The following is a 15928-nucleotide window of genomic DNA, read 5'->3' as shown; positions in this document are numbered from 1 at the left end:
AACTGAAGACAACCCTATTTATAAGCAAACCATAAAACAAAGTCCATTCTTTAAATTCCTGGTCGAATGTGTACGCAGCGTTCAGTCTTGGACCGACAGACAGCTCTTGTCTTTAATGGGCTACGATGCAGGAAATACTTTTTAAGAACACTTTGGTTTTTTAGGAGTGAGCAGAGAAATTCTGGCTTTGTTTAGTCTATGCAGCCGTTTAAAGCGTTTTCCAATATGGAGGGGTCAGTTTGGATCAGGGGCCCGTCTGCTTGACTGAAAGCCTGCAAAGCTGGTGTGAAACATTTCTTATTTGACAGCCTCTCTCCTCGGACTCGGTACTAAAAAAAAAAAAATCTCCGGACTTCAAACATGTCCGAGATGAAGAGTATCACATTTTGCCTTCTACAAGGGGATTCAGTTTCTGATTACGTGAAACTAAAGTATAAAAACGGTTTGTGTGCTTTCTACTCCTTAGACTATATAAATGTATGTCAAATATTTTTATTTCTCATTGGATGCTAAAAACGGAAACCTTAAAGAAAGGGTTCAGAATTTATCACTCATCATGTTAATTGATAGGCCTCTTCATTCACTATTAATCCAGATTAGTTGGTCCTGGAGACTTAAACTTTTTATATAGTGCACATGTTACATTAATAAAATTTAAACATGCTTGTATGACCTTCAACCTTTACGGTTATTTGTACAGGTACCTAAGTGTGCCTTTAGTGGTCTTAGCCAAAACGTCTGATTAAGATGCTTTGACTTTAAAGTTTTGAGCAAAGAACTTGGTAAATGCTCAAACTTAAAATGCCAAATGTTTCTAAGGATTTCAAATTTTAATGTAAATTTCCAAATCTTTCTTCTTGGACCAAATACAGTTTCCCACATTAGAGTTCAGTAAAGTGCCATCTAACTCATCTAACCCAAACATATAATTTACTCTCAAAAGTGAAGTGCCAAGCTACTTAAGACATCTCCATTAGATTCCTTTTCAAAAAAATAGAAAACATTCCACTTCCTGTAAGTATTTCCCACAACCCATAATGGTGTCATTAGGTTTTCTTCTTTTCTCCATTTGAGTCATGCATTTGTAGTCATTTTGAAAATAATCACATAAAGCAAATCAATATGAGTCCTCAAAGACGATCAAGTTTCGTTGAGATGTTTTCTGAGCATCTTCTCTGCCACACAATACTAAACTTTCTTCCCGCTATGATTTCATGTTCTTATGACTGGTAGAGGTCACCTTTGCCTCTTCTTTTGGCCATTTGTACGTGACGTAACGTTCTTCGGAAAGCAACCCACTCCGAACGACGAACGTCAAAACAACTCCTGTAAAGTTTGCTAAAAACAGACCTTTGGTAGCCTAACATTGTTTTCATTTAGTTAATTTCACTCTAGATATGGTCATAGAGTGCTGCACAAACAGACAAGAACCCAAACCGAATTTTAGCGTAAACCTTTTGCTGAAGAAGCAAGACGACAACGGAAGGCAGTTGTCAATCGTAACTACTAGCAGTTCGTGGACTTGCAGCGAACAATCTTTTGACGGTGATAACATTACCATTCGTGTATTTCATTAATAAGTACATTTAGTAACATACCATCAAATATTGCAGGATAGAGAAGGTAGGCCTCTGATTCTTAGTAACTGTAGAGAAAATGCACCACTATCGTATAAGCCCAGGGGTTCTCAAACTTTTCACTGGAACTAATGTAGCATGTACATTAAAATTGGTGAGTGTATAAACTTTGTAGGTCTTCAATACTCTCATGGTCTTAGCATGATCCTCAGAAGGGGCACAGCAAATGTCACGGTTGGACAGGCAGGAAGCAGGGGGGTTGTCCCATCAGACCGTCAGTTCCTGACACCACACACACAAAAAAACTTGTAACAGCACATGTGACATCACAGAGGGTCCAAATGACCCCATCTCTTAGGACTGCCAGAGGGGATATGGGGAAATGCCGTTATGGGTCAGTATCTATGCTAAGCTATTTCCAACTTTTGTAAATACCGCTGTCTATGAGCCCCAAATAGGTTTGCTACTTCCACAGACAAATTAGTTGGACTTAGAACTTAGAACAAATAGAAGCTGTGACTACTATGTTTCCAGGTTGGCAGAAATAAATTGGAAAAACAATCGCAGTTGCTCTGTTCAACAGATCCATCCCTCACTTCCGACGTCTGACATGGTGCCTCGCGTGATTAAGTGACTTTGTTGCAAAGGGTCAAAAGTTACAGGTGTTTTGAAGCCTCATCATAACTAACACCAGGTTAGGTTGAAGAACAGAAATGCCCTCAGACCTCACGCTGGCCCCCTGGCTGCTAATGTGTTTGGTAACGGTAACTAAGCAGTGCTAACCAGGTCAAGCCTTTGTGAGTCACACCAACCAAAACAAAAAAAACCCTATTACTGCAGTCCCACTCCTCCGCCACCCGCCCTCCCTCCATCCTCTCCTCTTCTCTGTCCATCTCTCCTTTAATGCGATGATGAGTGTATTTCCTTTGCTGCCCTCCCTTTGCCTCAGCCCATCCTCTCATTCACTGGCTCCAGGAGGGTTTGGGGGCAGCCCTGTTGTGCCATACATACCTCTGCCCTGACAACAGAGCCGTACAAAGGCAGCGAGGCTGTACCAGCACAGGAGTCCTGAGCTTTGTGGGGCTTTATGGACAGATATTAACATGAGGACAGAGTTGTGTCCTGGGTAGTATTATGGTCCGTAGCCAGCTGTAGCCCCGCAGTTCAGCTGTGACGATCAGATTTTGTCAAATAAATAAGCTCCGGTAACCATCAACGCTGTCCGTCTCGGTAAAGCTGCAGACTGAGGTCGATCGGAGGCTTTACGCCAGAGGGTTTTCTGCTTGAGCAGCTGTAGGTCAGAGCGTGTTCCTCCAGACGGAGAGGCGAGACAGACGGACTGACCAGGCTGACCCCAGCCTGTGCAGACGGAGCTGGTCGTCTCCGTGATACCTGTTGTGTAAATCCTGCAAAGCAATCTCCCCTCTCTCCGGTTATCTCTTTTACACCTAACCCTAACCCTGACCAGTTAGGGTTTGAAATCTTCAAAATTCAGCAAAACATTAGCAGTCTTTGAAGAAATCAGAAGATTTTTTTCTTCTGCTTTTAAGTGAATCTAAATGGGACTCAAAAGTCTCCAGTCCTGTCACCCGTTGGACGTTTAAAAGCATGAAGCGACACATCGCCTATGTTTAGGCTGAATGTGTGGAAGTGTGTTGTGTAGTACTGTATTTCCTGCTGACTGTTCAGTTTGATCGCCCCTCTGGGTAACGGTGATTACTCCCCACATTCCTCTCTTTGTTCACAAAACAAAAATGTCTAGAAACAATCTGAACAGCCGGTTTCCCTTGTCGTGTCTTTATGTTTGGATGAAGTTCTAAGTTTTAATGTGCTTCTTTGCTTTATTTGTGAGAAAAAGCCATCTGTCTCCACCCACGCCATATAAGGCTGAAAGGCCTTTCTTTTAGCCAAATAGCCCGATAGCTGGCGTTGTTGCCGCGGCAATACGAGTCTGCGATCCTGGTGGATCCTGAACGGGTGGAGGAAGTTTGTTTGACTGCTGAGTTTAAATATAAAGTCTTTCTTCAGAATCACGTACTTTGCCATTTTAATGGAATGCAACCTAAAATAGCTGAGGGCTTCATTTACATTTACTGACAAGTATCTCCCTGCAGAGAGAGAAAGACAATAAACAGGTCTAGGGAGGAGCCCTCGCTGCACAATCACAGACATATTTAGAGTTAAGCTAAAATATGTTCGTATACCTGAAAGGTTTAAGTTTTTAAAAATTAATTTATCCCAGAATATTTTTGAAAAACAAATTACATTTTCCAAAATACGATAAAACAGTGTACAGGGTAGTATCTGTTCGGGAAAAATAGTAATTTGCCAATTACCTTCTTGGCATCTTTCTACTATTTTGATTAATTATCTGAAGTGATAAACTTCGTTATTTCATTATATCTGTCACTGGTTTCACAGTTCACTATATGAACTACATTGTTACCAAAATGTGCAACACAAATAAACTTGATTGATTGACTGTCAACCCAAATCTGCCTGACTTGACTTATCTTGAACTTTGCTGATTATCGACACATTTGAAGAGACCTGATATGATTTAGTTGACTTTAACATGTTCGGTGCAGGACTGAGCTGTGAAGAGAAGAGACTGGCCTAACTGATGGTGGTGTGGACTGAACTCATGCTACATGACCAACACAAAGAACCTGAACAGACTTTCTTGGCCCAGATTTAGTGGAGTGATTTGTCCTGAACCCAAGAGGATGCAACAGAAATATTACCTGTTCTGCAGCCACTTTTTAAACACGGAAATGTCGCCTTGCAACCGGTTGAAGAATGGAAATGTTTTCTTCCAGTCCAGTTACTCAGAAGTGTTTTCTTTCCAACACAAACCTGTTTAGACTTTTTCAAAGGTTCAGTTCACACACATAGCGTGCTAAGAAAGCATGGGTTGGTGGTTCTTACTCATAAAGCAACATCCTCACTTTATCTGTGTGATCTCACTGTGGTTTTGTTGAACTGGAGGGAAACAATGACTGATGTTTGCATCTGCATCTGATGCAAACATCAGCCACATGTGGTGAAAGTATGAACTCACCAGCGTCCCAATTCCTTATCCACCTACGGAAACGTTAATTTATTGTTTGAATAATACAGACATATAACAATTAAACCCATATTTAATAGTCGACCCATCAATGTAGCATCTATTTCAATTTGAACTATAGTGGATGAACAATCACTACACTTCAAATTTCACCAAAAACAAAAACCCCTAATAATAATAATAATAATAATAATAATAATAATAATAATAATAATTAATAAGATATCCAGCAATAATCGTGTTGACGTGATCATTTGACAACTTTTCTTTTCAGTTTTTCAATAGTGATCTATAATACGACTATGTTTATTCCATGGTTTTTGATTGTAAATACTGAATAAATATATCAGCTATCATACGTCAGAAAACCAAACAAAATCTGTCAGTTGTTCACATGTGAGCGACGGCAGATTCTCAAACACAAGCTGTGTAAAGCTGCCAACTGCCAAACAGAGAGCATCATGGGAAAGAAGAATGTCGTTCCTCCACTTTCAACCATAATTGATTAGTTCTACACACACATGCATGTCTATCTTTACAAAGACTTTACATTGACTCCCACTCATTTTTTAATTAATTTCTATAACCCACTTACCCTTAAACTACGGTGGCCCCAAACCTTAACCAGAACTTGATTCAAACTTGTTACCTCTTTGCTGCTGGGTCTGTTGGTAATGATTTAAAAAGTTGCTCAGCTGTTCTCTGCTGCCACCTGCTGGACATAACACAAATAGCAGGAAAGAGCGGTGAAACTGCAGCAGCTTAAACCGTGAGACTGCAGCCAGTCCCTCTGCTTGTACACTTGGGCACCTGGAGGTGAGAGATTTACCTTCTCATGTCTTTTTACAGACGTGAGGAGGGAAATACAAAGATCTGAAAAGTGGTGTGCATTGATTTATTTGTATTTATAAAATAAAAAATAAATGTTTATTTTTATAAATTGATTTATAAAAAATATATATTTTATAAACTCATAACACAAATTTATAACTTTTTTTGTTTATAAAAAAATTTACATATTTTTTATTTATAAAAATTATATTATTTTATATATTTATACATATATATTTTAAAATTTATTTTATTAACACATTTGTAACTTGTTCATAGTCACAAATTGATTCATTTTATTGGAAAAAAAATCAGTTTATTTTTTATAAATTGATTTATAAAAATACATATTTTTATAAATTTATAAAACACATTTATATTATTTTTATTAATAAAAAAATTGAAATATTTGTATTTATTTATAAATATATTTATTTATATTTATAGTAACATTTCTTTTATTAACACATTTGTAACTTGGTAATAGTGACAAATGTGACTATTAACAAGTGCACATTTGTTAGTAGTCCACTCAACGAATGTGCACTACTTCAAGTTTTGGTTGCTAGGGTAATAAAGTTGGTTGTGTAATAAAATGTGAAATAAAGTGGTGCAAATACTTACATCAGGTTCTTTTTGTGATTTGTTTCGTCATCAGCAGCCAAGCTGTAGCGCAGCATGATTGAAACAGCTGATATCTGAGTCGTCAGTGTGCATTTGTGTCATCCGTGCGTTTGCAGCGTGGCGCGTTATCGGTTTGACCCCTGTTTGACTCAGACACACAGAGGAGTCTCTGTGTGTGCTAGCAAAACAGAAACCAGGCAGCTGAAAAACAGTACATTCATTAAGGTGCATAAAGAAGATGCATCACTTAAACTCTTTGTATCACACTTTGTTTTACTTTAAAAAGATATCAATAGGGAAATGTAAAACTGAACCTCGCTCGTATGAGTAATCGGCGCGAGGGTGAGGTAGGTGGAGAGCTCTAGATTGTGTCTAAAGACATGGAAACAGACGGAAAGAGGGGGATTTACGAGGGACGGAAAAAAGGAAGTAGATGAGCCTGAATGGGAGGTTAAAACAAAATTAAATTAAAAAACGTTAGCGTAAAGGCCGTACCGGGGGAATTGCTTGAGTGGCTGGAAAGTTGTCCTACAGCCAAGGCGTGTTTATTTTGTAGCCGCTAATATTGTTTCCTTGTCCATGTAACAGGTGGGAAGGCTGCTGCGATCTAACGAAACCAGCCTGGTGACCAAGTGAGGCCACAGCCTGCGATTAAAAGCGGCAGGTCTTCACCCAAGGCCTTTGAAATTTAAACTCTGGAAATCTCGGTTGGAAAAATTTGACAGTCCCGTTGACGAGGAAGTAAAAACGGCTCGACCCGTAGGCATGTTCCAATCACCCAGTACGATGCTTCTGTAAAACCAGTGCTATGTAAAATAAAACTATATTTAATCTGCACTACGTCGAGTTGTGTCATAAAGTTTATCGGCTGGCGTTTCAGCTGCTTTCTGATGGGGAAATCAGGAAAAATGGGTCCAACGCAAGGAGCTGCGACTGCCAATTCTGTCTCTATTTCACAATTTATGGCACAATGTAAGGTTATCAATGTAAGACTTTCATTCCATTTTGTGTTCGTTTTGAAGTTTAGTTTTCATGATCGTTAAAAATGGCTTCAAAGAATGCTGTTGTATTTGGAGTGCAGCTTGCAAAATAACATATTAAGTCAGGGAAAGTGATACTAATAATAAAAAAAAAAGCTTAAATCCGTATCGTCCTCAGGCGATAGCTGGGATCAGAGAATCCCTGCTTCAATCTATGAATAGTGAAAAGACTGGATAATCATCAGGAGGCAGACAGAGATTATCTTTCCATGATACTTTGAGAAAACAAAGTTCATTCCTCGGGTTGACGTCCATGAGCGACACGTGATCAGTAAAATTAAAAACCGCTTTTTATTACTGTTATTAGTCGCTTTATGCCATACTTTTTAAAAAATCTTTTTATGTAGAACACTGCTATGCAAAATTAACATTAGATTTTAGAATCATAACAGATTATTAATGTAATTCAGCTGTGATTTTACCCTAATTTTTTTTAGAAGAGTTAATTACTTAACGTCTGTAATTTTTACAGGAAAACAGCTGCTAGTTTTCCTGTAAAAATATATTTTTTTACAGTGTTTTTCTAAGTGGTTTATTGATGGTTTTGTTATAAAAACCTGCTGTTGTGTGCATAATTTATCTCACAAGGTCTTTTTATTCACTCAGCATCGTTAAAAAAAAAACACACACACGTCTTAAATTACAAATTGTGACAGCAAAATTTCTGCCATGTTCATTAAACAGATAAAGAGGAAATAAATACATGAGCATATTTAGCCTTTATCCCATCGTAAAGTTAAATAACCTCCCAAATGGACAAGATGTTATATTTCATCAAGACCTTTGACTGGAAGAAGACAAGTTAAAAATACTTAAACACAATATGAGGAATAAATTATAGATGCTTTTACATTCATTAAGTCATGCATTCTTAGTCAAGTAGACAATAATAAAATAGAAATACCCTTAATTGTCCCCCAGTAGGGAAATTCAAGTAATTGGTTATAAATGTAAAAAATCCCAAGGAGAGTCCTGGGAAAATAGTTTGCCAGAGGGCTAAAAATCTGCAATTTGGCAAAAAATAATTTCATAATCTTCTGCGTCAGAGCACAAAACAATCACTGGGTTCATCACCTCAGCAAATGCTGGATTCTCCAAGCCAGATCCTGGACAAACAGGAAATTTAAAATGTAAGCAGGAAATGGCTTGTTACAGCTTTAGATTACCTTTACAATAAGCTAAGCTTAAAAAAAATAAAATAAATAAAAATTTACAATTATAAGAAACTTATAGACATTACTGCCTATTTATTTGTGCGAATAAAATCTTAAAATATTTTTCATTAGATTAAAATTTGACACTAAGGAATGAATTTAAGAGACACTAAACAACAACAGCAACAAAAAACAGGATAGGCTTCAAAACACTATTTGACTATAAATCAACATTATTATAGAATATAAATAAAACGCTCTGCAAAAACACAAAGTCAAGCATTGCTGGTCTAGTTTTAGTGCAAGTATTTTATAACATGGGGAAAATGTATCTCCCTACTGAATTAGTACTTTCTTAAAAATCAAATCCAGCTTCTATAAAGCCCCTCCATGTTATGGTTTACAACCGGAAGTGTCGCAATAAGACGGGGGCGGCGATCTTAGGCGAGTTTGCAGGAGTCCAATTAGGCTAACTTAATTTTAATTCTAAGTTAGCTTGCTCTTATTTCAAGTGTTTGTACTAAAAATAAAAAAAAAAACCCAGGCCACAAAGTACTTTGTAAGTTTTGGTGTTTTAGCAAAGTGGAAACACTTTGAGTTTTTAGAAGCTCTTAATGAAACGAGCTCGTCCTTCTCTGTGGTTTGAAGCTGTAAACGGCGTAATGCATCCACGAATTCACGAACCACAGCATCTTCCTCAGGCCCAGGGAGACGACGAGCAGCGTCGACAGGTACGTCTGCTGCTCAGAGAGCCTCGCGTGCAGCAAACACACGAGCTCCAGCAGCACCAGCCCCCAGGTCAGACGGCAGCACAGCCGGGCCCACTGGGAAGTCCTGAACCTCCGGGTCTGCAGCGGCCAGTGGGCCAGCAGCGTGGCCTCCAGCCCCAGCAGCCCCAGCAGGAGCAGCGAGGCCAGGTGATGGGCTTCGAGCAGCTGCTCGCTGAGCGCGCTCAGAGCCCGGCTCGTTCCCGCCTCCTCCTCGGCCCACAGTCCCACGGTCAGTCCCAGCCGGATGAGCCAGCGCAGCAGCACTAGCGCGTCCGTCCGGGCCAGCTGGAGCAGGAAGACGGAGGACGGCTTGGTGGAGATGTGAGGGGAGCAGAGCAGCTGCAGAGCCCGCATGCTGAACGCGCAGCCGACCAGCAGGGGGAGCTCGTCGCCGTAGGGGAAGAGCAGCACGGTGACCAGCTTGAGCATGAGGAAGCGCCGCAGCCAGCTTCTGGAGGAGGAGAGGACTCCCTCTGTGACCGAACTGGGCCAGCACTGCGAGCTCAGCTTCCACACCTTCTTTAAGGCTTCATGATATCTGCACACAGTTTAAACCAATGTTAGTTCAGAGAGGAGGGGGGTGGGGGGTAACCGCATTAGTTCAGTTTAGTTCATTCTGGTAAACTGTCAACATTAAACACGGGAAACACGGGAAACAGGAAAATAACAATAAACAAACCCGTAATTTGAAGGAATAGCAAAAGCTTATATCTGCCTATCCTGATGACATGCTTAGCAGCCTACCATCATTCTGTCCACATGTGCATAAGTACACACAAACACGCATGTATAATATTTTTACTTTATTAGTGCCAAAGTATTTCACTTTTACAATAAACTTCAGTGTTGTTGTTTTTTTAATTATTTTATACAATGGACCATCTCAAGTAATGATTTATAGCTTAAGATTTATTTTATGATTGGAAAAAAGTGGCCTGTATTTGATTTTAGGCGCCTGAGCAGAGTTGGATAGCTCAGTCAGATTGGAAGAAACGTGTCTGTCATTAAAGGTTTTTCAAGTTAGCTTGTCAGCTGGATTTCGGTCTGGGCTTTGACTGGGCCACTTTAACAGATGAACAAGTTTTGATCTTGACCACATGTGTGTAAACATTTTGGCATGTGGGCCAAAATTGTCAGTTTGGAAGTACTTAAGAGCCACAACAATGTAAGACAAAAGTGCAACTCTAAATCCATTGTAATTCAGTTTTTTTTTAACCTAAAATGAGAGTTGTGGAGAGAGCAGAAACACGCCACACTTTTCAGATTTTTATTTCTAAAAAGATTTGACAGTCATAGTTGTCCTGCTACACCATTTGACATTTTGTGGGTTGGTTTATTACATAAATTACTTTTATGTAATAGGTTGTGATTGCAATGCAGCCAGTGGTTAGAAAAAGCTGAAGGTGTGTGAAAACTTTCGTTTAAAGCGCTCTACATCACTGGAAGAACACATTTTTCAAGCTGGATTGCAATTAAAAGTAAAAGTTTTCAGCCTTGTCTATAGTTTTGAACTGTATATTTATCTGCTATGAAATAATTTGTACCTTTGAGACCTGAAGCGACTCACAAACCTCTCATTATGGTATTTTAAGCGTAGACAAGATTAAAGTCATCATCTTCCAATAAAAGTAAGAACTGTGGGAATGTGTTAGTGTTTAGTTGGTACTGTTGGGTTTATAAGTCAGTTTTGAACGAAGCCTATCAGGTTAAAGTACAGCTGCATAAATCAGGTCACCTACGGCAACAAAGACAGTCGACTCGTCCAGGGTTTTATCCCTGAAAACCTGAGGAAGAAACGTTTAGAAGTTGGCCTTGGGATGTTTCAGCCGTTCTACAGATGAGAACATGAGGTTTCCATTTCTACGTCAAATTAAATCAACAATCTCAACATCTCCCCACACTTCCTTGTTCGAAGTCACGCCAACTTTCAATCTTCCCAACCTCTAGAGACAAGTTCAACCCCCCTCCTATCCAGGTCGTTATTTTTAACTTGTTCGGCTGTTTATCAGAACTCACCTGTGTGGAGGTAGGTCAAGGTCAAAGCTCACCATTCTTGTTTCACAACTTCTCCACAATAACCATAATTCCAGTGTGGCGGTGTGGGAAATCACAGTGCATGAGGAGCCTTCTCTGCTTTGGCTCTGCTAATGTGGCTCCACCTGAACAGCCTCCACATGCCATCGCGCCTGCCGAGCAAAACCTGTCCACATGTGACTCATGATTGTGCAAAAAATGTTTTTTGCCCGAGGCTTCTGCTCCACTCAGCTGGCATCTGTGCGGGCTTGTGTTGGTTTTCCAGGTAACTCTTAAAAGAAGGAAGGAGCTGCGATTGGAGCAGGAAGGGAGGGAAAGTCGGCCTTCAGGTGTGAGCTGCTACTAGAAATTCATTTCCCCCAAAACAACATCAAGTGGAAATAACGCAAAGTACAGAGCTAGAGACATGATGAGGGCGGTTTTATTGCCGTCTCGTCTTGTTTTGGTCGTTCACTCCTCAGGGCACAGCAGTCGTATCCACAACAAACAGGATGTGATCACAGTTCAGTAGCTAAATATGATGTGGCTGTTACCCTGAAATGACTAATCACTCTGCTTACTGTGGCACATTATACATGTTGACAGGCCTCCCTAACCTCACATCTGTGAGGTTATCTGACATCACAGAGCAACAAGTCAGATTGTGTAATGTAGAGCCTCCGTCCTGCAGCTTTTTGATGCATTCCTGTCTCTACACACCTGAACTACATGAATGACTCACTACCACAACTCTGCAGGACGGGATGACGCCCTGATGAAGGAATTCAGCCTTTTGACTTAGTCGTGTTTCAGAAGCGAAACACAGTTATAGTTGTAAGTCTTGAGTGCCCGGCTTTAGCCCATAAGCTGGATTACATGACCCATCACATAGCCCTTAGTCCCCTCCTGATTGACTGGACTCACCTGAGTCTGTTTCCACATGAGGAAGTTTGAGATGCCAGGAACCAACCACTCAGCTAAGCAAGAACCAGAACCGGGTCACCAAGACCTGGCTGGTCCATAGTGAGAGACTTGAGTAAAGGGACTTTTTTTTTTTTTTTTTTTTTTTTTTGCATGCTTTTTTTTTTTAGCTTATATATGAATACAGCTCTACTGGACTTTGTTTTTTTTATGTTTCAAATGATTAATCCAGTTAAGTTAAATTGGTTTGAGATGAGTTGAGCTAGGCTGAGTTAAACTGGACTGGGTTGAGTTGAGCTGGTTTGAGTTAGGTTGATCTGAGTATGGGTTATGTTGGAATGCGTTAAGTTAAGTTGGGCTGAGTTCAGTTAAAACAAGTTGAATTCTGTGGTGCTTTATTAATCCAGAGGAAATTATGAGGTAATCTGTTGTTCTCATGCATATATAACCACCCAAAAAAAGCTTAAAAACATTAAAAACATAATAAAAGGCACATTAAAGATATAAAAACTACCATAAAGAGAAACAATCAAGACATTAATCGCCACATTTCCCACCTTTCCCTGTTGTAGTTGAAAACCCAAAGCGAAGCAATAAAGCAACAAAGCGAAGGCCGCCCGAGAGCCAAAGAGGCCCCCACCACTGTCCTGTCTGACAGAGACGAGTCGGCAGTGTGTCTATAGAGCGGCAGTCTGAATGTGACGGCACACCAGGGGGACAATACACCTGTTCCCTTGAGTTCCTGAGACAGAAACACGTCAGAACCTGAAAATGGCCCGGTCTTCTAGTGACGATTCCCTGGAATCCAAAATGAGGGTTTTTTTCTTACAGTTTGTCACATGAAACATTTGAAATCTTCCCTTTCCCACCCTAATTTATGTTCTCAAATTAAAACCTGTCCTAAATCTCAGATCTCATTCTCACAGCCTGGGGTTTTAATCAGCTGAACCATTACTGACATTATCGTTATCACAGAAAAAACAGTTTCCCTGTTTTTAAGCTCATTAAACAAACAATGTGAAGCTTAGAAGAACACAGTTTTGTGGTGTAGAAAGTAATCAGTGTCAATCTTACTTTCCTGCATGTTGACTCATCAATGGCAAACAGACTTTAACAGGTGTTAGGTGGGATTACTTGTGGTAAAAACTGTGTTCTATTGGCTTAAGCCAATAAACTCAAAAGTTTTACACCATCAAAACTGTACGGTGCATAAATTACTGAGATTATTGCAGAGTGCCTGAAACATGAAGACGTGGCGTCGAAATGCAGAACTTAACACGTTCACACAGTGTGAGCCGTTTATCTATAATTACAGTGGTGTTGGGTTAATATTAGGGAAAGCGCTGAAGAAAAGCAGTTCTGTGTCGAGGCTTGCAGAGCTGACATTTAGCTTTTGTTGTTGCTGAGATGAATTAGATCGAGCTTAGCTCACTAAATCAGTGAGTGATGGCTTGATTTGGACCACTGCCCTGAGGATCCTGCGGGGGAACCAAGTGAAAAGAATGTAAACAGATTTTTTTTTTTAATCTTTCTCTTTCTTACTGTTTATTCAATGTTACATGACTCTGTGTTTCTGTTTTTAACTACGTAAAGCACTTTGAAATGCCTTGCTGCTAAAATGTGCTATACAAATAACATTTGATTTGATTTGATTTTGATTTGTGTCAGGAAATGTTGAATATTTTCAGTTCCACTGGTGTTTATGGCTGATGGTTTACTAATGAGAGTTATGTTTGTGTTTCCCAGCGATCTTCATGCCACATTCCTCTGATCTCCTGGATGAGACACGAACAGGTGCACGAGAACTTGTTTTTTCCCTTACGTTTATTTTCTACAATCCAGTTTTTGGTAAACATGTAAACGCAAAGCGTGGACAGAACGTTTTCCACATTTTGTCACTTTTTTTTGGAGATTTTATTTTGTATTTTATTGCTAATTAATGTTACAGGTCAATACAAAGCACAACATAAATGTAAAGAGGTTACATATTGTTATCGGTGAACAAACAGCATCAGACAGGTCAGGAATAATGTGGAAGATATAAAGAAGAATAAAGTTATAAAACAATATCCCGAGCTCTGTTCAACCCGTTATTAAAAATGAAGAAGATGACTTTGAGACGGATAACTTAAACAGGAAGGGCAAGAGAACAGCATTAATCAGAGAAGAGGCTTGTGGTAGCTCTGAGACACTTCAACTTTGATAAAAAGTTCATAAATCTGACCTTAATGGAAGAGTGGCGAGAAGAAAACCACATAAACTCTCATTTAGTTTTCCACAAGAAGAAAGAATCTCTGGTCAGATGGGACCGAAACTGAACCTTATGACCAACAAACAAAATTGTTTTGCCGTCCTCAAAAGTAAAGCATTGAAGAAATAAATTAGTAAGTGCACATCAAATAATTAAATACAGATCAGATTATAAAAATAATACAATCACCCACCTGCTTCATAAATTAATACTAGCATTAGCATTTCAAAAGATGTTTAAAACACAGGATGCAGTGGAGTGAAAAACATTAATTCTTCTTCAGGAATTTAACTTCATTAAATATGCACACACATGCACACACACTCAGTGGCTTTAGAAACACCAATGAACCCAAAATGGACGCGGGGTTCATTGGACATATTGTGGGTAAACTGGAGTGTCCAGAGAAAACAAAGAAGAAACACCACACGCAGCTTTCACTCTATTGAAAACATTTGAAAATTCAAAAGAAGAATTTTCTAAACTGGATAGATATTGAATTGATTACTAGAAAATCACTAGAAAATCAAACGAATACACAGACAGAAATGCTATAACAAACTCACTCACTCATTGTTGTTGAAACACCAATGAACCCAACATGGACGCTCGGTCTATTGAACATGTTTCTGTTTTTGGGAGAAACCCGGAGAGAAAACCAACAACACACTCATCATTCACTAAGTAGGTAACTTAGTTGAACACAGACACCCAAACCAATATCCAGATGATGGGTCTGCACCCAAAATGCAGGTTCGTTGGACATATTTTTTCTTGTGAGTAAACTGGAGCACCCAGAGGAAACTCGTACAGAGGCTCCAGACCTCAACCCGGCCGTCCCGAGGTTGACTTCCAAAGGACAGCAGAGACTGTAATTAATTTAAACCCATCAAATCTGAAGATGCTTTCCGATATATGACAGGATAATTTCCTCAAATATCGGCTGCCCTAAATCCAGGAAAATGAGAATATTCTCTGCCTTATTCCACTTCTCCAGCAGGTCCTTGGCTGGTGATCTTCTCTGGGCTCATGCTCAGGACTCCACCTTCAATTTCAGTCCACAGTTTCTCGATCAGCCGATCAAAACTGGCATGAAATTTTTCTGCATTTTAGCTCAGTCCTGATTTTTCAACAATCCTCCTGATCAGATCACTGACAGGGGTTTCTCACAACCATTTTTGTCATCTTCACTTCTTCAGTCTCCCCCTGAAGAAGTTTTTCTCCTGTTTGCTGCCGGACTCTGGAACACATTCTTCTGATTCAGTCTCAGTGGGAGTCGTCTCCTCAGGGATTTCTGCTGGAGACTTTGCATTTGCACCAAAACCTTATGATGCTTCATCTCCTGCATGATCTCCACTGAAGAGTTCCTCAACCATAGATGCTTCAGATGCCCATCCAGGGTGGTCTCCTGTTGGCTGACTGGACTCTGCACAGGTGGGGTGGACTTCACACGTGTCCATTTACTTAAAGGGTTTTGAGATGACTTCACCCGGGCCTTTGAAAAAACATGAAACTATGGACAGTTTCTCTGCAGGTCTTCTCAGATATTTCAAGATCGACTTTTCTGTCCAAGTCCACGTTTTCTGAAAGAAGCAAATTTCCCACAACTTGACCGGATCCCCTAAGTTTTTTACAAATAGCCACAAAAATCTTCTGGCTGTGAACGGAGATTGTTTC

The 15928-nt window shown here is 39.8% G+C and overlaps 1 protein-coding gene across 1 annotated transcript; it reads right to left on the bottom strand.

The window, feature by feature from the left end:
- Positions 1–5292: 5292 nt before the first annotated feature.
- Positions 5293–11229, bottom strand: LOC106964389 (uncharacterized). Its single transcript, XM_015059909.1, has 3 exons — positions 11083–11229; positions 8981–9604; positions 5293–5359 (listed from the first exon to the last, which is right to left on the bottom strand). Exons 1-3 carry the CDS (start codon positions 11115–11117, stop codon positions 5293–5295), a joined length of 726 nt encoding a protein of 241 aa, XP_014915395.1. The 5' UTR covers positions 11118–11229.
- Positions 11230–15928: the final 4699 nt, after the last annotated feature.

The sequence above is a fragment of the Poecilia latipinna genome, unplaced genomic scaffold, assembly GCF_001443285.1.
Source record: "Poecilia latipinna isolate Pla-1442-1.1 unplaced genomic scaffold, P_latipinna-1.0 Scaffold1668, whole genome shotgun sequence".
Taxonomy (NCBI): Eukaryota; Metazoa; Chordata; class Actinopteri; order Cyprinodontiformes; family Poeciliidae; genus Poecilia; species Poecilia latipinna.
The sequence above is the reverse complement of the archived record's forward strand: the minus strand, read 5'-3'. Positions and strand labels throughout refer to the sequence as shown.